We start from the raw sequence: 17,032 nt of genomic DNA on the forward strand, positions 1-17,032 counted from the left end.
AGTTCCCAAACAAATATTTAGTGCATGTCCTATATAGCACATGCACTAAATACATAAATCAACATTGGTAATATTTAATTTTATTTTTCTTCTGAGAATAAAAACAAGTTGGAAAATGTGCTCTGGCATGGCTTGTCAGTGTAAGGGTGCTTTTTTGAAGATGTAAATGTAGGTATTCGGTTCTAAACATACATTTTGATAAGCCCACATTTCTGCTTTTTTTTTTTTTTTGACGTAATATTAAATGTTTTCCTTAGTTGTAAGCAGAATACCATAATAATTAACAGAAATAAAGACTTGAAAATATCAGTCTGAACGTAACTGATCTATGTAATGTATTTCACATAATGAGTTTAGTTACTGAATTTTCTATAATATCCTAAATATTGAATGGGTCTGTAGCACATAGAGTAAAACAGTAACACCTTGTTTTTGTAAGACCGGTTTTGGTTTTATTTTGAAATGTTATTTGCCGGAAGTGACTCATCGTCTTCTTGTAACGGTTTCGGCAAATGACTGCGATGGCGTCATCGCTTCAGGCGGAGCCTCAGCGATGATTCCCGGCAAAGTTACCGAAGAGCAGAAAGGTTGTCGGCAGGCGTCGGGGAGAACATGCTGTCTCTGTGCCTGATCTGGGGTAAGTTTTATTTATTTATTCATTTATTGCTGAACCAAAAAAAAAAAAAAGTTAGATAGACTCAGATAACCTTTCGGCTAACAGACCCTTTTTAGCAAAAAGGTTCTAAATAGTCTTCTGTAGCAACAAGTTAAGACTTTTAAGTAAAATAAGGTTTTGCATACCAGTTAAAAAGTTCTGAAATACATATTGGGCATTAATTTTAGCGTCATTAGGCGTCATTTTTGATGTTTTCACTTGTACGAAACATATGTTGGGCAGTAGATAAAGATAACCCAACACTTTACAAACAAGTTTTTTTTCCCATTTAATATATCGACAATTTTACTACTTTTTAAATGATTTAAATCTGCATCGTAAAACATTACAAACTCATATGAAAATACTCCCTTTTATTTTAATTTTGGTGAGAACAAAACGGCTCCACCTCATTCAGGTTATCGCGGCGCGGTTTTAACCGTAAAAGGTTGCTTTTCTGTGCAGCATAAACAAAAACAAATGATGATATTGTAACTAACAACTTTGTTCAATCTAACTATCATTCCCCCCCGTTTATAAAGATTTTTTTTCCTGGACGTCTATATTCCCTTGAGTCTTGACTAACTCATTAGAAACGGTTTTATCCAGAGGTATGTTATCAGCAGGCTGCCACCAATACAAGCAAATGTTCAGCAACTTCTACATTCCAAGGAACCATTTTTTCTCTTCTTCCTACAAAATAAAAATAGTTTAGAATTTACATGTTCCTCTGCAAAACGGAATTTATCAATTTTTTAGAAAGTCTTTGCATTTCTTTTTTTTTCTCAACAGTTACAAGGCAACAATTTTACTTCTGTTTTTACCATGACTGCATGATAACTGAAAACCACCCAAACAGAAAACTAAGCCCTTATTTCTGGTTTTAATACTCTGCTAGACAAGAATTTTTTTTTCTTTCTATGAGGCTTTGACCTTCCAGTACACATTTTAATTAAATTTTGTATTTCAGAACTATTATAAACTAAGAAAAAGAACAACACTCAATGTTCTTTTTTTGCAGTTGCTGCCATTGAGCAATCGTTTCTAGAATGGCACCGCTGGTAGTGGCTGCATGTTGGAACAGATCTGGTGTCTGATTTGTTCTTTTTCCAGACTTTTCTCTTTCTTTCTTTCTTTTTTATTCGGTTGAGTCATTCCATTTTTGTCCAATTATTCCCAATAGTTTTGGATGCTGTGCAGCTGTACAAATTTTTGCTCTTACTTCTTTACTTTAGTACAGTTGTTATAACCGTGGTAACAAAGTATTGTTTTTACACCTGGGAGCAGCAACTGATTAGCATCTCAAAAGCTCAAATAATATCTGAACTATGACCCCCAAAACGCAAGGAGGCTACATGGATACAGAGCAGAACCAAAGAGAAGAGCGAGAAGGAGGAAGGTCAAGCCATCAATCATAATGAGCGAGGGTCATATTTCCTATTCTAACCTTTCTCTGCTTGGCTTTCTAACCAGGCAGAGACTTAAAGAGGAGCGACAAAAACAAATGAGGTGGATTAGCAGTGCTTGTCAACAACAGACATTATCATCCAGGACATAATATAGTGGAATATTGTCTCTGCTGCCCAGAAATTGAGCTGTCAACTTGACAGTCATGATACTGTCGTACAGCAAACAGTCTTCAGCCAGAAGACTCTGAATATACTTCATTCATATGAGTTATTATAACATTTAATTTCCCTTTGGGATAAATAAAGTATTTTTGAATTGAATTTAATTCAAGCAGGATTTTGCTGTTTTTATAACAAAGACATAAAAGAAACTTAGCTGCTAAAAATTTGTTGACAAAAAATTAATTGGCAAACATGACTAGAACAGCAGGTTTATTATCTAGTATTATCATATTAATGGAAAGTTAAGTGCAAGGAAAAGGTGAAATGTCCCTGACAAATTGCTGAGTGCAAATTCTGGTCAGTACCCAGATCTACTTTTCAGCGGGTTAACATGTCTGTAATAAAACATGATTTATTGGTCTAACTATGTATTTCCATCAGCTGTTAGATAAATCCATTAAAACTGAATACAATAACGTCTTGAATTATTTCTCTCTGGGTTTACTGAATTCATAAAATCTAAAAATTTGACCTTTTAAATGTATTTATTGAAATACAAACCTTTTCCATGCCGTTCTGATGTACTGAGATGCAGCGACCTGCATTTGTGGCTTCCAGGTTTTGTCTTGCACGGCTCAGGACAGCTGTCTCACGTCCAGCAGTACGAAGTGGTCCGACCTCAGAGACGTCACGAGAGACGGACCAGGAGCCTTCAGGACAACCAGGTGAGATCGCCTCACCTGTTCATCAGTCTGCTGGTCGAATTGGGAAATATTTATGTAGGGTTTTCTGCTCTTGTTTTGTCATCTTTGTTTACTGATTTACCCACGGCTGTCGGGTTCAAGTACAGTCACACCCCTCTGGTGATTTCTGTCCTCTCATTAGAACAGGAAAACCTTCAATGGGCGACGCTTTGGTCGTATCCTAATCAGATTCTTGAGACTCTAGTTTGAGCTTAGGCGATGTAAATGAAGACCTTTATGGTTCAGGTAGGCTCTTCCTTCACCACAGCAGACCATCCAAATTTAAGCAGATAATGTCCCAGTCTAGCGCTGCAACTAACGATTATATTAGTAATCAATTAATCTATTCATTATTCTGACGATGAATCAATAAATCGGATAAAAGCTGGCACATTCCTCAGATTTTTTAGGTTACAACTTAAGCATTTTCTATGCAATATTAGAAATACTTTGAAAGATGCGACAGATAAATTACCTTTTAAAATAATAATAGAAAAATAAACATTTTATTGCCTGTGAATTTGAACCTGATGAAACTAAAACTGCCACTTGAGGAGTTTTGAATAAAACATATTTACAGACAAACAGGCTTTTATCTTAAATGCAAAATGTGTAATGTATATTTTGTACAGTCTTGGCTTGTTTTATTGCTCTGAATATGCTTTTTTTTTGTTTTTTTCTTTGCGAAGTGTCTTTTTAACAATTAATCAATTATTAAATTAGCTGATTATTTCCATAATCAACTCATCACGATTAATCTGATTGATCATTTCAGCCCTGCTCAGATCCATTTATCCGTCTCTTGCGCCACTCATCACTCGTCAGCAACATCAATTAATCTGAAACTAAAAATATGCCCTCAGGTCATATGAGGCAACTACAAAGTCAGTCAGTGATCTTTGGCTTAAGATGCCCCGGTACAAAGCCTGGTTATGGACAACCGGGCAGGGATAGGTCAGATTCAGGCTGTTCAGAACACGCCACTCCGTTTGACTCCAATCATTACCCAAATGGACACCTAAGTCCCCTGAAAAAGATACGGCATCCTCAGATGACATCAGTCTGATACTCCTAAGAAGGATGGGGTCCCCAGACTGCTGCTTGGCGCTCAAGCAGAACAAAACCTCAAAGACACAACTCTCTGTCTCGCTCACTGGGAAGGACCCCAGTACAGAATCACCCAGAGGCTTTAATAAACTGTGAGATCCAGGATGTAAAGAATCTGGTGAGATCTGATAAAGAATCATATGATGTTGTAAAAGTAAAATTGTTGACTCCATGAATGTTTAACAGTGAATACACTGAAGCCATTTTTTGTAGCAAAGCTGTTGAAAATCAGTCAATTCATCACCAACAAAGTGATCACATTCATAGATCTAATCATCTACAGTGACAGGAAAAAAAAAGCATCTCCGGTCCTCAATTTAACATTTAAATGGCTAAGGTCATACGGATGATTTCACATAACTTAAAATCTCTACGGCAATTAATGATTATACCTTCTGCAGCTTTATCCTGATGCAGTTCAGTATGACTTGATGATTGAAGGCAAAAACCACTCTGTTCATCTGGAAAAGAACAGGTAAATATCAGAGTCTCACTAAAGTGTCTCAGCTTGTACCTGTTAAAATGAAAAGCTGACCTTATATTCTGCTTACAGGAATCTTATTGGTGAAAACTACACTGAAACATATTATTCAGAGGATGGCAAAAGGGTGACAACATCTCCAAATGAGGTAAAAACCTATTTTTGGTCATTTTAGAGAGTAATATTTTAGGACAGCAGCTCTTCAGTGTAGATTTTCATCTCAGTTAACACCTTGAGAAGTTTCCTAAGTTGCACAATTCTGATCTCTTGTATAAATATACAAACTGCTTGTCTATAAACATTAGTATTAGACCTCAGATTGTCCTCAAGTGACCCATCATAATAAAAATGCTGCATTCCGAACATGCAACTAAGGATTTTATGGATGTGGAAAACAAAGAGGCTCTTTGTTAATGACGTTTCCTTGCAGGAACACTGCTTCTACCACGGACATGTTCAAGGTGAGGCTGACTCCTCGGTCAGCGTGGGAATCTGTTCGGGCATCAGGTAAAGCACATTCTCTCAACCTGGCTCTTCTCTGCATTTCATCTCTTACTCAAAGCTGTTTCCAGGGAAAATAACTGAGAGTACTCCTGCTTCATATTTTGTCAACTTCTTTAGTTTCATGGTTGTTTTCTATGATCTGATTTTTTTTTTTTAAATCTCTTGCTGCATTTAGTTCTGCAAATATCTTATGTATCACTTTTTTAACATCAGATTTTTTTTTTCTTGCCTTTATATGAACAGTTTGTCCAAAGGCATGTTTACATTTGTAATTCCTGCTGCTGTTTCCTGTGTTGGTGCTAGTGGCTTTCTGAGAGTCCGGCAGCAGGTTTACCTGATCGAGCCTCTGGGACAGACTGCGGACGAAGAGCACGCGGTCTACAGACGGGAGCAACTGAAGACGCCCGGCCAGCCCGGCGCTGGCTTCTCTTCTAATGCCTCCACGTTGTTTGATCGGGACCAGAACCAGGAGCCGAACCCTCAGCCAGAAGGCCTCTTCAGGTCCAGATCATGGGTTCGTCTTTTGCTCCCTGGAATTGGAAATGTGGCAACTGGTTTGCGAGCGGCCAGTTTGATTTACCTTTGAAACGATATATGTCACCACGATGCCATTATATGACAGGGAGATCTGATCGTGCATGACGCCAGATGATTTTCTTTCTGCTTTAACTTTTCCAAACAAACCGCGTTTGAGTCTTTTTCTCACTGTTTCGTCCTGAACTTTAACCTTTACGGTGCAGGCTGTAGATAGAGCCTGCACTTCCTCTAAGAGTTTTTGCACTTTCTCTTAAGTTTCACAGAGTCTTTCTGAAATGCATTGTCTTGTTTTTGTTTCTCAATATAAAACAATTTAAAATATGAAAACTGAATATCCTTTTGTTTTTTTCTCCATTCAGAAAACAAAATCACCACCAGGGCCTCAGAAGTTTGTCGAGCTGTACGTTGTGGTGGACAGCACTGAGGTGAGTATGTTGATCAAACACACCGTCCTGTTGTAACTCTTGTTTTGCAAACGGATGGAGCCCAAGAGTAATAAACGAAGCATGCTGGAGAAAATGAATCCACAATCTGCCTTGTGTGTATGTGGGTTGATTACATCACAAAGCACAAGAATACAGCTGGTTAGTTGGCATTAGTAAGGAAAGAAATGTATCTTAAACGCAGGATAAAAGGAAAACTCAACAGGATAGATACAAATGGATGTACTCGAAAGAACTCTGCTAAGATTCCTAATGCCTCTTGTGATGTAGATCGATGTTTGAGTGAAAATGTATTAAATTACATTTTAATAACTAAATACCAAAACCAATATAAAAGCTGACCATGAAATATTGTTCCATAGGTAACAAACTATACCTTTTGGGAATTTGTTGGATTTTATAGAAAAGTTTGGCTCCTGGCTTTAAGTCTGTACATCTTTAGGAAAACAGACTATGTTGACATCTTGACTTTGTTTTTTTTTTCCTCCTTTTGCAGTACAAACAGCATCGAGACGATACCAGGTCGCGTATTCTCGGTGTCGTGAATCACATTGATAAGGTATATTTGTTCCCAGCTGTGTGCAATTTGAAACGTAATCACTTCTGTTTGCTTCTGAACATTTGCTCTTCTCCGCCTGCAGCTGTACCGCTTCGTCAACATCCGCATCATGCTGGTGGGCTTGGAGATTTGGCCCTACAAAGATCTCGTCGTCGTGGACGGAAACCCAGACACGGCTCTGGAGAACCTGATGGTGTGGCGCCAGGCCGACCTCTTGAAGAGAGCAAAGCACGATAACGTCCAGCTTGTGACGTGAGGACTGCTGAGGAGCAAAAACTGTCGAAGTTTAAATCTTTGACACACAGTTTGAGCTCATGTTAGACTCTCGTTTTCCACAGGGGCAAAGACTTTTCCGACGACACAGTCGGACTGGCTAATAAGTTTGCCATGTGCACCGTGAACTCTGGGGGAGTCAATCAGGTGGGTGTGACAGCAGAAGCATATGAACAGCATTTTGTTGTACATTTGAAAGCATCAGATCTCCATGTCTGGCTTTAGGATCACCACGGTAACCCGCTCGGTCTCGCCTCCACCATTGCTCATGAGATGGGGCATAGCTTCGGCATGTCCCACGATGCTGCGGGGTGTGTGTGTGGTCCAGCTTACAGCAGCAACTGTGTAATGACTGAAAAGCTCAAGTAAGAGCAAATGATGTTAAAACTGTTTTATCAGCTTATTTCTTGATTTGTTTATGTTTAAACCCTTAGCTAACTCTCTTGTGTTTACCTCCCTCTCAGTGTTGGAGGCCAGGGCTTCCCAGACTTTTTCAGTGACTGTAGCATCCAGCAACTCGCTCAGTTCATGGAGAGAGCTCAGCCCAGCTGCCTGGACCCACCAGGCCGCATCAGCACCATCGCACTAGGCCCTCGCTGTGGTAACGGCCTGCTGGACGGTGGAGAGGAGTGTGACTGTGGTACAGCAGAGGTAAAAACCTTCAACTCTGAGGTTACAGCTGATAATCTTAATGAAAGAGGGAAATGGCGACAGGAATCCATTCATTTTCAGTTTGACCGTCCTGACAGAAATCCCACGTCTCTTTAGTCAGTAGCTGCTCCATACTGATGTGCTACCAGTACCAGGTCATGCTACTTCAACAGTCATCTGTGTGGAATTTGTTACTGCAGAAAGAAGACCGAAAGTTAACTATTAATTAGCTAAAAGTTAGTTATTAACGGACATCAATGGCGAGGTGTTAGAAATGAAGTGAGAGGAGACACAAAAGTCATGATTTTTACTGACACACAACATTTTTTATTCTTGTTTACATCTCTGGAAAAAATATTAAGAGACCACTCAAAATGATCAGCTTCTCTGATTTTACTTGTTATAGGTATATATTTGTGTAAATTGAACATTATCTTTGAAATTCCTAGCAAAAATGTTGCATTTATTTGCAGAAAATGAGAAATGGTCAAAATACTGAAAAAGATGCAGGGATTTTAGACCTCAAATAATGCAAAGAAAACAAGTTCATATTCATTTAGAAACAACAATACTAGTGAGTTCAGAAATCAATGTTTGGTGGAATAAGCAGGAGGTTTTCAATGGGGTTCAATGCAGTGGGCTCTTCATTTCCACAGCTATATGTTCTGCATATCAAATTAAATTCACCTGAGTTTATATCTTTGCTAACTACAGTAAATGTGCTAAACTCTAGTATAAGATGCTAAAGGCAGTTTAGAATGTCAATCTGAAGCATCTTGTCTATATTAGTAAAAATCCTCTTACTTAAAATGTTCTCTTGCCCCCGCTTTTAATACAAATAACTTGCAAAAGCTCACAACAAGAAGTTTATCTATATAGCACATTTCAACAATTCAAAGTGCTTTATATTATAGAAACATAGTACAGCCACCAATTATGAAATAAGCAGTAAACCTTAGATTTTGTCAAATGCCGTCGATGAAATCATCAAGTAATGTACATAAAATATTTTGATCATTTGAAGCTCAGTGTTTTGGCTTTTCTGGAGTTTTCTGGAAGGAAGCCTTGAAAGAAGCATTTTGAATGTTTTTAAGTTTCGCTCTTGAAAAGAAATCTACAAATTTCTAATGGTTGCATGTTTATGTTGTCTTTCCAGGAATGCATCAATCCTTGCTGTGATGCCTCAACGTGTCGCCTGACTGAGGGATCTCAGTGCGCTCATGGAGAATGCTGCGAAAGCTGTCAGGTGCTGAACTCTTCTGTACATTTACAGATCCTACAAAATTAAAAACAGGACGTCAACTTTGAGCTCACAAGAAAAAAATAAGACTAAACACAGAATGCAGTTTTCAAACCATGACTTCATCCGTCTCTCATCGGATGTTTGTGATAATGAGTGTTTCACCTCACTGCAGAGAAACCTTTATCCTCTCTAGGCTTTTTATTTTGAACAATATTTTTTATATTTTATTCACCTGGCATGTTTTGCAACCCACAGCTGAAAGCGTCTGGCAGCATCTGCCGGAGAGCTGTTGGGTCATGTGACCTCCCTGAGTACTGCAGCGGTGGCTCAGCGGATTGTCCTGAAGACAGCTTCGAGATGAACGGCAAGCCTTGTCACGGCCAGGCGTCGGGCTACTGCTACGACGGCCAGTGTCCCACACGAGCGAAGCACTGTTGGAGGCTGTTTGGAGAAGGTACTACAACGCACATTCAGAAATACTGTTTAATGTGTTGCCAAAATGTCAAAATTATATAACTCTTTTGGTTTCATTTTGCAGGAGCTAAAGAGGGCCCTGATTTTTGCTTCGACCTGAATAAACAGGGCCAGGAAGGAGCCAACTGTGGGAGGGATGGACAGAGCTTCATTAAGTGTTCCCCTCAGTATGTATCATTTCAAATGAAATCTGTTCAGCACCTGCAGATGCTAGGGATGTGACTAAATCCTCAGTAGATTTTTGATGAACTTAACCGTTTTTATTACTGCAGGGACCGGAAGTGCGGGTCTATGTTTTGTGTTGGAGGGGAGGAGCCAATCACAGGTAAACACGCAGCCTTCAGGGTGTTGGGTGCGACGTGTAGGGTTCTTGTTGAGGTCGATAGAACCAGAAACTTTGACATGGTGCCAAACGGAACCACATGTGGAGACAATCAGGTAAGAAAAAAGAAGAAACTCAGGAAGGAGACACTTTGTGCAAATTATCTTGACTTCTTTTGCTCAAGGTGAAACGTGTGTTTGCAGGTTTGCCTCAGCAGCAAATGTGTGGATGTCTCAGTTTTTGGCAAAAGAGAGGACTGTGCAAAGAAATGTAACAACAACGGGGTACGTCTCATAGTGTCTTTGTAGTCCAGTTGTGCTTTTGCTCATGTAAGTTGGACGTATGGGCCTTTCCCAGCCATTAGGTAAATTAAAATGACTAACTAGATCAGCGGAGTCAAACTCATTTTCGTTTTGGGCCAAATCAAGATCATAAATGCTCTTAAAGGGCCGGTTGTGCCAGAATGTATTGATAAAACCTGTTCACAAACTGTTGAAATATTGATTCATTCTTAAAATTAAATAATATTATTGAACATCTTTTCAGTTCCTCCAGGATTTTGATTCTTTTTGTGATTTATTGCAATAAAAGTCAACGTGCTTGTGGTACTAATTTGGAAATATTTGCAATATTTATTTATGTCGGTAAATGCGACTTTTTATTACTCGCTGTACAGAATAATTAAGGCAGCCTTAATTGATGTCAGATCAATTAAGGCTGCCAGCTGCTTAGTACAAGTAAAGTTTTAAGACAATTTTTGAGAAAAATCTGCAATAAACTCCCAATTATGTATTACTGCAAAAAAAGTGTTCAGATTTGTTGAATTTCCAGGATAATTCTCAAGAAACTGGAGGGACTGATTGATATAATTTGGCAGTAAACAGATAAAAACTGCATTAATTTGATTGATAACGTCATAATTAAGACACTTAGTGCCCTCTTCAGCTGTTTTTTAAACTTCATTTTTAGGTGTGTAACCACAAGAATGAATGCCACTGTAATCCTGGGTGGGCTCCGCCGCACTGTGACATCAAATACGCGGACATACCTAAAGGTAAACCTTCGCATTTCTGCCGCTTTTTGACCAAACCCATTTTCACATTTTGTCGTCCTGCAGCCACAAACCTCAATGTGTTTTATATGATAGACCAACTAAAAGTAGTAATGATGGTAAATGAAAAAGTTATGTGTAGTTTTAAAGAAATAAATAAATCTGAAAAGTTTGGTGTGAAATGTTCAGTTTGTTTCTTGTCGACCTGCTGAGAGAGAGTCTGTGAAGGATGTCATTTTATACTTTTAATAAAATAGATGATATCAGAGTGTATTTTCTTTTTCCCGCCTGCAGGTCAGACTGTGATGATAGCTGGAGTGTGTGCAGGGATCTCGACCCTGCTGGTGATCACTCTGGTGATCGCAGGACTGATGTGCTGCAGGAAGAACAACATAAGGGACAGATACATGTATAAAAGGTAGATCGTCTCCTCCCCTCTTTGGACATTCGGTTTTTATCCTCCCTGCTGATTGAATCTCGTTTTCACAGGAAAAAACAACCATCTCCTGGTAAACTGAAGCCCGTGTTCCAGGAAAAAGCCGTCAGAGACAGACCTCAGATCAGCCAGCCCACTCTGATGGGGTCCACTTCCTCTCGGGTCTGCCGTCCTCTGGTTGTTGCTGTGACTCCCTGCAGACCTTCTCCACAGGTAGACTCACCTGCTCCATGTTTATCCACATAATAACAGCATATTTCTTTAACCCAAAGTAACCAACTCCTTGTTGTTCTTCAGCCTCCTGCCAAACCTTCAGTTTCCTGCACCTCTGAGACCGAGCCGGTAAGCCTGCAGCTGGTTTTAATCTTCCAGAGATTTAATGCACAATCCAAACTCAGGATCACATTTGGAGTCAGCAGCTGAAGTCTTGGATCTCATCCGGAGTTCAAAAGACGATGTAAATAAAAGATGGCGGCTAGAGAGACGGTCCATGTTGTTTCTGTTGGACAGGACGGTGTAATTTTCTCTACCGTTATCTTTATGAAAACCTTTAAACACTTTATTTCAAAGGCTTCAAAAATGCTCTGACATCACGTAACCTAAAAGATGGAAGAAAGTTTTGTTGCTGTATTTGTCTCCTCCTGATAATATGTTTATGCTGGGAAGCACATTTGTAGTGCAAGATAAAGTTATTTTTTCTCCTCTCTGTTTTGATAATACTTGTTGATGATGAAAACATTTCAGTTCTCTTGCTTTATCGACTTGGTGCTGTCTTTTGAACATCATGAAAGTTAATCACTAGTGTTTTGACTACTTTTGTTTTAACATCCCATCATTAGTATAAATATTTACTGATAAATAGAGCCGCAAAACAATTAATAGTTTTTCAAGAGTTTACTGGAATCAAACCTTTAAGTAGGATTTTTATTTTTTTTGGTGCCAGCAGTGGTATTGCATTTTAAGGAACTCTGTTGTTAATTTATATTCACACAAATATCTATGAAGACAGATTATAGAAGCAGAAATCTATCTTTCTGGCCAGTACTAAAGAACAAACAAATAGAGAGATTTATCCTGAAATATTAGGAAACTTTGACTTTCATGGGTCTGTTTTCATCAAAAAAAAAAAAAAGGTTTACAACTTGAAAAAATGTAAACAAGGAATGTTACTGTCTTTTTGTTTAGCTACAAACAACTTATTGTACTTTATCAACATCTTAAGTTCAATATGCATTTTCTTGAGCATCTATTTTTATTGAAAGTGAGGTACCGGTTTCATCTGCGATGATCCAAACCTTTATCTTCTCTGAATAAACCAAAGGCGAGTCTGTTTGAGGTTCAGTCGCGTCTCAGTGAAAGTCGAACTGCTGCTGCTCGGATCCTCCATCTGCCACGATTTCACAGCGAATCATTCAAACCGAACTTTCCTCAACTTTCGGTGATTACCGATTCGCTCTTTGGGAACAGGAAACGTGTTAGTGTTGGGTTTAGCTGCCCACGCAAGAACCTGAGGCTTGATTTACTTTTGTTTTAAAATAGAAAAGTTGAAAGTCCAGAAGTGACTGCAGCTTCTCCCACAGCAGCTTCTTGTACAGTTTCACATTAAATCAGACAAAAAACAAAAACACAATGTATCAAATAAAGAACCAAAGAAAGAAGCCAAAACCTCTGAAGCTTTTTCATATTCTGTCACATAATTGAACATATTTAAACACCAGTAAAAAGTTTTCTTTCAGTATTTCAATGTATTCATCTCCACCCATCTTCCATGTCACTGTTCAAGAAAAGCATCCCTCAGCATGATGCTGCCACCACCACGTTTCCCTATGAGAATGTGGTGTTCAGGGTCAAGCACAGTCTGATCAGATGAGTGAGGGAGTGAATACGTTTCACAGTCTGAGATCAAATCTGAGCTTTGGGGAAGAAGTGCTTCTATTTGTTTATTCGTTTAGTCAATTTATAGATTTTAGCTGAATGTTTGGATGTGAGCAACACAATTTAACTACTTTTATTGTCATTTATCTGACGTGGTTTCCTTTTATAGGTCTGTCAAAATAAAAGCATTCACACTTCCCGGTTTGGTTCTCTCTAAAAGAAAGCGTCTCACCTAAGGTTAAAGGCGCTTTAGACGCAAGAGAAACTGGTTCAGATTGTTTTTAACTGGCACAAGAAGCTCATTAAAATCTTTTTGATTTTATTTTGATTTTCAGAGTCATGGAACCAAACCACGTCCTCCACCCGTACCTCCGGTCAAACCCTCCCCTCCTCCGGTTGCCAGATTCAAGAAACCTCCTCCTCCTCCTCCACCGCAGGCGAAGTCTCGCTTCATCAGACCTGCGTGACGTTCTGGTTAGTCTGAAGGGTTGAAAATACGCGCGGCCCACCGGCGGCGGAGAAGCTAAAGTTCAAATAACTTTAACAACTCAAGACTTAACAGTTGCACAGCTGCTGTGCAACTGTGATGTTTTTACTCTGTTTGTAAAAACAAAAACTCTTTTCTGCATTTTCACATCAAATACCGACATGCACTTTGATTTTTAAAAAAAAAAATTATTTCACATTAGTGTAGCTGTAAGAAATGTAATAAAGTTATTTATTTTTCCTTTAGGGTTCATTTTTATAAAGGTATATGGCCTTTTTTTAAACTTTTATTCTGAAGGCCTCCTATTCTTACAACGTGTCTCTTTGGACGCTGCTGTTGGCTCAGATGCAAATTTTTAACTATTACCTGCTTTTCTAATGTCTCTAAATAACAGAGACTGAGGGCAGACGGGTCTCGTTGAATATTTTCTGCCCAATAAAACCTCCAAATAAAGGCGTCCTGGTCAGATGCCTGATCCACCTCCACTTTAATGTGAAGTTCTGCTCCCACTCGCTCCCCGGTCCTCCTGACCTCGTCTCTACGGTCGAGTCCACCGCTCTACAGATTGGACTGGTCTTTATTTGGACTCCTGCTCTTCTAACCTTGACCCATATCTCTTAACAACAGACGAGGGTCAGAACACAGACTGGTGAATGACGCGCTGCTTTTTGATTAAACTCTTATTCACCTTGACCAACGTAGGCAGCGCTGACCCACCCGTTCATTTCCTGCTCGTTTAAACGATTCCTCCGCTTGAGATAAAGTCTGACTCAGAAGGTCTAATTCTGAAAGATTCGACGCCACAAACGTGTAAACAAAACCTCAATAATGGCTCCTTTGTTTTAAAAAAAAAAAGGTTCCAAATAAAAACAATCTTTCTTTTGTTTTACTTTCATAAATTGATGTCCAGTCTGTGAACTTCACTCAAAGCCAGTCTACATGTTTTCTACGTTTTGTACTTGAAATCTTATGAATGGTACCTGTGTACGGGAGGCTTTACACGGCTCAGATGAGCCTTGTATCTTAATGTTTTGCTTCTCTGTTACATTTGACTTGTATTTAAACCACTGCTGTCTCCACGGCAACAGCCAGGGGACACGTGAAGTCACAACTTTGCTACCAAAACACAAAATATGTTTCGTTTTCTCTTTGTAGTCTGTAAAATAAATGACAGATTGAATGTGAAAGCATTTTTTTTTTTTGTTGGCAACAAATAAAGTGCACTTAAGTTTGCCTGAAAATTGTGCAATTTTTCATACGAAATAAACAGTCACACCTTCGGTGAAACAATCATTGCATGATGTTTGTTACACAAGGCGGCAGTCTTCTTTTAGCCACAAACGGCATCAGTTCCAGTTAATAGACTCTGAGTTTAGAGAGAAGTTAGAGAGGAAGACAGATGTGGCAATGACCTCACTTTATTTTATTTAATTCAAGATTAGAAAAATGCAGGATTTTGGTCAATTGTAAGATGATTCTGCTCTGAAGCATTAGAAATACTCAGGGCAAAGGAGAAATAGATGACTGAGATCATTGATGGTCATTTCAGCGGTTTGTGAGAAACAGCTGCCTTCGTTCTGAGACGTAAAAAAAAAGGTCATTACTAATCCTAAAAGAAATAAAGGCACCATCTGTGAAAATAGCATAAAAACAGATGAATAAAAATGTGAAGCAGAAAGGATGAGACCAGGTTTTAGATTACTGCTCATAACTTCATTCTTTTTAACCAGTTTTATGTTAAATAGACAATAAATGTGTGTAAAACTTATAGATGAAGGGAACCTCCATCTACTGTGGCTTTCCTTACACTTGTGAGGAACGTTTATTTAAATATAACATTTAGCATTAATATTAAAATCATGATTAAATAAAATTACATGAGAAAAGCAAAATAATTATGGAAGTCATTTAAAATACATATTTAAAAAGATTTTAATTGGTCTTCCTGTGTGACCCCTCCCTCAAGAATAGAGAGTGTTATTATTTTGGTACTCTTTAGTTTTGTCAATCATTTCAGGTGCTAACAATCTACAAATGTTTTAAGGTTTTTCTCATTATGTAAACAGATGCAGAAAATATCAAGTTAAAGTGTGGTAGAGATATAAAAATTGAGTTTAATCTGTTTTAATTTAAGGATTGTTGGAATAATTGTGGCACCTGAGCACGAGCTTTTCCCCTGTAAATAAATTTACAAAGTTCTGGATTTGAGTCCTAGCGTGGGATCTTTCTCCATACTGATACACGTTTTATATATATATATATAAATATATACTGTATATATAACACGTAGAACACCCTGTCATAACTGCATACTGGCTCCTCTCCAGTCACAATCTGTCTAGCTTTAATTAAAGTCCAATAATAGTGAAAGATTTCTCCTATTTTCATCTACATTAAATCTGCATCCTCTCTAAAGAAGTTCTCATAATTTTCAAAGTTGAAAAAGAAATAATCTTTCCACTATGGAAACTTAAAATAAAAATAAAGTTATTATTTGAGTAAATGTAACAATAAAAAGGGAGAAACTCAGGTTCGTAGCTCTGGTAAGACAATGAAAAGGCTGATTCATGGCGACTCACAAGCCACAGTGGATGCAGCTGCTTATTAGAGGCGCATTCTGCAGGAGCTTTAGGATCACAATATTTCTCAGAGGAGACGATGGCCTTGACTGAACCAGGCAGCTGACGGTTCCGGTTTCAAAACGAGAAAAAGCTCCATCGACGACCAAAACCAGCGTTTCCCCCAACAGCCAGTTAGTTGGAAATATTTCCATGTGTGCAGAAACACCGGGTCCAGAAGGGAGGAAACAGGACCCGACTTGCTTTAGTAGTTGTAGTTTAATCAGCTGAGTTACATTAACTTGATGGATTCCAGCTGGCAGGACAAACTGAGGCTCTGAAACCGGCCTGTACTGAGTCACACCGTCAGTCCTCTAATATTTACATTGTTTGAGTTTCACTCATATCTGATTAAGTCCTGAAGACAAATGACTAAGAAACAGGCAACAACTTCTTCCTGTGTCAGACCCGGAAAACGGCTGGAACCAGCAACTTCTCTCCGGTTTCTCAAACTACGGCACAGGTACCAAAGGTGGTACATAAGATTTTATGTTAACTGTGACGGTAGGAGATAGAAGCAGCTACATTTTATTAATCTGAGCTTGGCAGTGATCCATTTCCAATGTGGAACACCAGCAAGTTTTGCTGTAAACAGGCTAACTGTCTTTAGCAACACATGCTAATTTTGAATTTCTTATTTTTGTACTGTCAAATGATCTAAAATAGGGTGTTCTGCATTGACTAAATAAAGTACTTTCAGAAGTATAACATTTTATTTTCTCTGTTTATCACCAAGGCAGCCATATTGGATTTTGAGGTTTAGATTGCTGAGAAACTCCAACTTTCCTCCTGAAATCTAAATTCTGGCAACATTTATTTTTTCCAACTACAAACTTGGATATTTTAACTTTAGGTAAAAAATGGAGGACAATTTGAACACAAATCATTTTCCTTTTGCTTTACAACTAAGCCTTATTTTGTGTTGCTCTATCACATAAAATAGTAGTTTGAGTAGTTTTGTAAAGAACTGAACATCGATCTAAAGGAGAAACTGAAAAGAAG

General features: G+C 38.5%; 1 protein-coding gene across 1 annotated transcript; it reads left to right on the forward strand.

Annotated features, from left to right (window-relative positions):
- Positions 1 to 515: 515 nt before the first annotated feature.
- On the forward strand, positions 516 to 14,653 carry adam8b (ADAM metallopeptidase domain 8b). The gene is made up of 22 exons (XM_032574776.1): positions 516 to 637; positions 2,845 to 2,951; positions 4,478 to 4,551; positions 4,630 to 4,705; positions 4,988 to 5,064; positions 5,365 to 5,575; positions 5,958 to 6,023; positions 6,538 to 6,600; positions 6,683 to 6,852; positions 6,939 to 7,020; positions 7,099 to 7,238; positions 7,338 to 7,524; positions 8,681 to 8,770; positions 9,023 to 9,221; positions 9,306 to 9,408; positions 9,514 to 9,679; positions 9,767 to 9,847; positions 10,533 to 10,617; positions 10,909 to 11,032; positions 11,104 to 11,263; positions 11,348 to 11,392; positions 13,261 to 14,653. The coding sequence occupies exons 1-22, from the start codon at positions 613 to 615 to the stop codon at positions 13,390 to 13,392; spliced, it is 2,463 nt and encodes an 820-aa protein (XP_032430667.1). The 5' UTR covers positions 516 to 612; the 3' UTR covers positions 13,393 to 14,653.
- Positions 14,654 to 17,032: the final 2,379 nt, after the last annotated feature.

This window comes from Xiphophorus hellerii, chromosome 10 (genome assembly GCF_003331165.1).
Source record: "Xiphophorus hellerii strain 12219 chromosome 10, Xiphophorus_hellerii-4.1, whole genome shotgun sequence".
Taxonomy (NCBI): Eukaryota; Metazoa; Chordata; class Actinopteri; order Cyprinodontiformes; family Poeciliidae; genus Xiphophorus; species Xiphophorus hellerii.

Excerpts from the sequence above, each read along its gene's own strand:
- adam8b (XM_032574776.1), top strand. The coding sequence starts at position 613 with ATGCTGTCTCTGTGCCTGATCTGGG. Across the intron at positions 6,601-6,682 it reads TCGTGAATCACATTGATAAG|CTGTACCGCTTCGTCAACAT; the intron begins GTATATTTGTTC and ends CTCCGCCTGCAG. Across the intron at positions 11,264-11,347 it reads CCTGCAGACCTTCTCCACAG|CCTCCTGCCAAACCTTCAGT; the intron begins GTAGACTCACCT and ends GTTGTTCTTCAG.